We start from the raw sequence: 5397 nt of genomic DNA, 5'->3' as shown, positions 1-5397 counted from the left end.
GTCTCTTAGAATAGAGACACACCTGCGGTCCACAGTGAGTGCATCCAGGTCCCTGCTGTTAAAACTGCTTTCGCCAGCGGTGCGTTATCACTTTGCCTTAAAAATACCACTCGGTTTCTGAGGCAACATATCCTAAGGCCAATGAGCAAGAACGAAGCATCGATAACATTCTTTGCCACAGGCAGACAGGAGCATCGATAACATTCTTTGCCACAGGCAGACAGAAGATCGATCTTAATACCTGCCAGGGTTCTGCTCGAGGACCTGGGTTTCTCTGCACCCGCCAGATGAAAGCTGAGCTTGGAGCCTAAAGCTGCAGAACTCATTCTCACCATGGTATCTCAAACATACATCTAAGTGTATTTAACTGCTGTATTGGCCTCCTGGCTTGTCACAGTTGTCACTGTTATTTGGACTGGTCTGATTTCCTCCAGAAGGGGAGGAAATTACAGAGACAGAGAGTGGCTCATTTGGATCTGGTGGAAAAGCAGAGTTGATGAGTGCCTGGAAGTAACCCGGAGGGAAAAGGAGCATGAGGTGTGAATGATGAGGGCAGTCTTCGCATTGGTCGCTGACTGCTGCTCCATCTGGGGGCTCGGCTATGTGGCTCTGGGGGCATTGAGGAAGAAGCGGTGAGTGAGAACCTGGGCCTCCATGGGACACTGAAAGTCACTTTGCATCTCCCACCTTCGGTTTTCTGACCTTTAAAATAAAGAGCTGAGGCTGCATGTCCCCCAAGGTCAGCAAGTGGGTGGAGCTGGGACAGGGGTCAGAAGAATGGTTTATGGAGAGGCAAAAAGACGGGAAGAAGTGATCCCGAAATGTCCAGAAACTTAAGTCTCGGCCCCTGGCCCGTCTCCAGGGGTGGCCCGAGCTCTGGTTTCCCTGCCACCCCTCACTGAGGCAGCACCCCCCACCCCCTCATATGTGCCATCACACCCTATGGGCTCCTCCCAGCACGCATCCCTGAAGAACCTTGCTGCCGGCTCCCTCCAAGACCGCGCCACTCAGGAGGGTAGGGACCGTGTCCGTCCCGCTCACGCCCAGCCCAGCCTACAGAGGGCGCCAGAACAACGCAGGAACAAAGCGGGCATACGATGCCTCCATCAGAACTCTGCGCGTGGACAGTGAGGGTGGTCCTATGAATCTGCTCGGGCTTTGTCTGTGGGACAGCGGACCACTGACTGGGGCTCACACAGCAGAAACTCGCTCCTTCGCCGGAAGGGAAGCTGGAAGTCCACGATCAAGGTGACGCCACAGCCCGGTCCTTCCGAGGGCTGCTTGACATGTGAGTGGCCGTCTTCTCCCTGTGTCCCTCACGTGGTCATCTCTCTGAGTGTCTCTCTGTGTGTCCTCACTTCCCCTTTTTGAAAGGCTTTCCTGGTGGGAAGCCCAGCCGTCGTGCCGGATCAGAGTCCCCCGCGGTGAGCTCATGCTACCATCACCCCTGTAAACACCCTCTCTCCAAACAGTCACATTCTGAGGTCCTGGCGGTTGGCACTCCAAGACATGGCTTTGGGGGGACACGATTCAGCTGACGCCAGCCGTGCGCAGAGGTGAGGCCTGGTCCACACTGCCGGAGCTTGAATCTTGGTGTCACCACTTCCCGGCTCCAGGGCGCGGTGCCTCCGTCTCGTCCTCTACGTAGTGATCACGTTCACAGTAGCTAACTCATAAAGATCCTGTGAGTTTTCTGTCACATACGAGTGCTCTCAGTTCACGCTCTTATTTCTAATTCTGGTAGTCGTCGTGACTGGTGCAGTGCAAAGGGGTCCTGCAGATGCGAAGCAGGCAACGGCTTCAGGTGGAAATTTTAAATGCTCGTTACTGGAACCCTGCTGCCCGTTAAGAAGCATGTTTGAGGAAGTATGTCAGGAGTGTTAGCGTGTGGAGTTCGTGAGCCTTCGCAGGGAGCCCACAGAGGCTGGGTTTGCTCCTGGGCAGAAAGGGGAGGTCCCAATTCGGTTAGCGGACCAGGGAGGTAGCCGCCGGCCCGAGGAGGCCCCCTTCTGGGTGGACAGTCAGAAGGCACGGGCACACCCCTTAGGCGAAGCTAAAGACGCTCCTTCGTTCTGAGGACTGTAGCCCACCAGGGCTCAGGACCCCCACCTCCTCGGCTGGCACTTCCTGCTTGCAGCAGCCCCGCGGGAACAGAAGTTCCATGAGGTTGGAGCTGGCGCCGTAAGGGCCCTGCAAGCCCAGTACGGTGTCTGGCCCAGGGTCAAGTCCAATTAATATTCATGGATGGACTGACTCATCATTGTGCCTTGGGACCCTGCTGGTGGCAGACACTGCTGGGGGCCCTGAGAACACGGAGATGAGGGTGATCTAATCCTACGTTGAGGAGCCCCAAGAGGAAGTCCATATCCATCGAGGTCACATGGATTAATGACGAGGTCATTCCTCCAGGCTTCTCCAGGATCCGTTTAGCTGCGACACCCCATGAGCTTGGGGAACAATCACCTGGTGCTGCCCTGCGTCATTTGACCGCGATTCACTTCTGAAGACTTCTTGGACCACAGAGCCAGGTGGAGGGTGAAGAGGCTCTGAAAGAGACAGAGACAGAAAGAGAGACAGAGAGACAGAGACAGAGACACAGAGAGAGGCAAAGAGAGAGAGAGGGAGGCTCTTCTTTCGGTTTGGGGGTCACAGACAAGAGAGCCTTCCTAAGCTTTGAGACATTGTTAGCAATGTTGAGAAAACTCGGTCCGGAGGTCTGATGCTCTGTTAAGCTGCGACACTGGAGGAAGGCAGGGCTGGGCGCTCTCATGGCAGGGGAGAGAGGATGGCATGTGTACCAAGCCTGGCCTCTCCCGTCTCTCCACCCAACCAGGCCCAGACCTTGGCGATTTCAGCCCCGCCCGCTCCGGGGCAGGTGCAGCCCTGGCGGGGAAAGGTGGGGGCGGTGCCTGAGGTGTAGCTGGGTGCCCAGTGGATGGCGAGAGCAGGACTCTGGGGGGAGGCTACTGGGTGTGGATCCTGCCTCTCTCTGCCACTTACTGGCTGTGAGACCTTGCCATGACAGCGCCCACCTGCCGGGTTCCTGCACTGCCCCGCAGACCTGGTCACTGTGGCACGTGGGCCCGGGCCACCTGTGCCGCCGTGAAAGGGGAGCACCCACGGTCATCACGGTTTTAGCCGCGTGGGCGGCGTCTTCCCGTGGACTCCGCTCCCTCTGACTCCGCCCGTTGTCTCTCATAGAGGCCATATGACATCCACTCGGCCACGCCCGTCGACGAGATTCTCAGCGTGTTCAAGGTGGCGCGTGTCCACTACTCCTCCACGTGGTGCGAGGGCATGGTCACCCTGCTGAAGAAGGTAAGAGCGCGGCCACGAGCCTGCCTGGCCAGGGAGCCAAAGTCACTAGTGTCCGACCGGGCCGTCCAGCACACTAGGGAACGAGACGATGGAGGCGCGGTGTGGAAGGAAGGAAGCGAGCGTGGCTGTAAGTCTCGCGAGGTCTCTAAGTCTCGCGGGGTTTCTAAGTCTCGCGGGGGCTCCAACACCGGCTCACATTTGAGATCACAGAGCGGCTGGACGATGCAGTTTGGCTCGGTGTTACCTCCGTAACAGCAAAGCCTCCGGGCTCTTTTCACTCCGCTACAAGCCTCTCGTAAATGGAGATGGCTCTTAAAATTTTTTTGCTGCAAATGGTCTTTTAACTCACTGGGGGCTTTAGAAACTGGGCCCCTCTGACTCTTTCCAGGAGCCGTTGCTATTAGAATGAAGCGGTGTTTCTCTAAGTGTGGTCCGTGGACCAGCAGCGTCAGCACCACCCGGCAGCGTGCTGGAAATGCAGGTTCCCAGGCCCCGCCTTGGCCCTGAATCGGGAGCTCCGGGGGTGGGCCCAGCCGTTGGTGTTTTGATCAGCTCTCTGGGTGGCATCCAGCCATTTTTAATATGAGAATAGTAACAGCAGCCAGCGTCGGTTGAGGGAATGTTATGTCATGGGCCGTACGGTGGTTCTTACTCAGTCCCCACGAGCCCTGTGAGTAGAGTAGTGGCATCGTGCCCACAGTAGAGATGGGGACATTGAGGCTTACGAACGGGTTCCAGCAGTGCCCCAGGGCTGTGAAGGGGCAGAGGCAGGGTCTCAGCCAAGCCCTCTTAACTCCCGATCCAGCTCTTAATCCTGGCCCGCTTTAAATGACTCACTGAATTACTAAATTAGCTAAATTGCTTTAGCGGAGATTCACCACCTGGTTCCTAGACGTCAGGGGTCCTTAAGCCCGACTGGTCCTTGGCACCACTGGAGCCCTAAGTGCACACATGCCTTCTCCTCCCTCCACCCCATGCGTCTGACAGCTGCTGCCCTAGGCAGTGAGCTCCTGTGTGGGCCTCCGCTTACATCTGCACCCAGCATTTGGGGCCACCCCTACAGAGAGCAGCAGATACACCCCTCCCAGGTGTCCCTCCTGTGGTGTGGCTCCAGCCTACTCTCTGGGCGCAGCCGGGAGATTTCTGAAGTGACAGATGGGAACAAATTGTCGAGACTCCAACTTCCAGCTCCCACCTGTGGACAGCTGGGTGTCAGGCCCCTCTTAGCAGGTACCAGGTCCTTAACCAGTCCCCTCAGGTCTCCTCAAGAGCTGGTCGTGGAGGAGGAAACAAGCACAGAGCATCCGGCAGCCTGCCCAAGGCCATATGGCTGTTAGGTAGCCATCCCAGAGCCCGTGATCCTGGGCTTTTCACTTTCAGCCTAAGTGTTCTTTGCACTAGATAAGCTAGAGTGTTTTGACAAGCAGAAAGCCCCATGTGGATGCAAGGTAATAATCTGTGGCTGTTTCTATACTGTATCACCTTTTATAACAGAAATTCTAGTTGTCCCCTTGGCTACAAATAAGGCCACTGCATCAGGCTGCAGAGGTCATCTACTGTCCAGGGTAAATTTTATCACACTTTGTGCATCTCATTACTAAGCTGGAAATCCTAAGACAAGGTGGCGACTCTTTTTGTTTTTAACTGGAAGCCTCTGCAGACATCAATGAGAGCCACTTGTCAAAGGACATGGTGGAGGGGAGCGTGGTGGCAGCAGATCTAGTTCCCTGCCCCAAACGGCCGCTTGCTGGATGGCCTCACGGAAGCAGGCTGACCTCTCAGCCCCTCGCCGCTATGAAGACATGAGTGTAGGTGACGCTCCCAATGGCAGCATCCCAGACAGGGCACGACGTGGCTGGAACATAAAAAGCACAGGCACCTTCATTTTCCCGAGGCCCCACCCTCACAACCCCGCTAAACTCCGTAGGCACACAGCTCAGGCAGGCACCTCTGCCCTGTGTTCGCAGCTCCTGACCATGGACCCCGAGAGCCGCCTGTCCAGCCTCGGTGACATTCAGAGTGCACCCTACTTGGCCGATATGAACTGGGACGCGGTGTTCGAGAAGGTGCTGACGCCTG

At 56.5% G+C, this 5397-nt stretch overlaps 1 protein-coding gene across 1 annotated transcript in view; it reads left to right on the top strand.

Moving 5' to 3' along the window:
* Positions 1-5397, top strand: part of STK32B (serine/threonine kinase 32B) — an 87194-nt gene that overhangs the window by 69067 nt on the left and 12730 nt on the right. Inside the window, exons 8-9 of the mRNA XM_023520185.1 lie at positions 3202-3318; positions 5286-5384. Coding sequence (XP_023375953.1) covers positions 3202-3318; positions 5286-5384 — 216 coding nt within the window. The remainder of the gene's footprint in view (positions 1-3201; positions 3319-5285; positions 5385-5397) is intronic.

The sequence above is a fragment of the Pteropus vampyrus genome, unplaced genomic scaffold (assembly GCF_000151845.1).
Source record: "Pteropus vampyrus isolate Shadow unplaced genomic scaffold, Pvam_2.0 Scaffold252, whole genome shotgun sequence".
Lineage (NCBI taxonomy): Eukaryota > Metazoa > Chordata > Mammalia > Chiroptera > Pteropodidae > Pteropus > Pteropus vampyrus.
The sequence above is the reverse complement of the archived record's forward strand: the minus strand, read 5'-3'. Positions and strand labels throughout refer to the sequence as shown.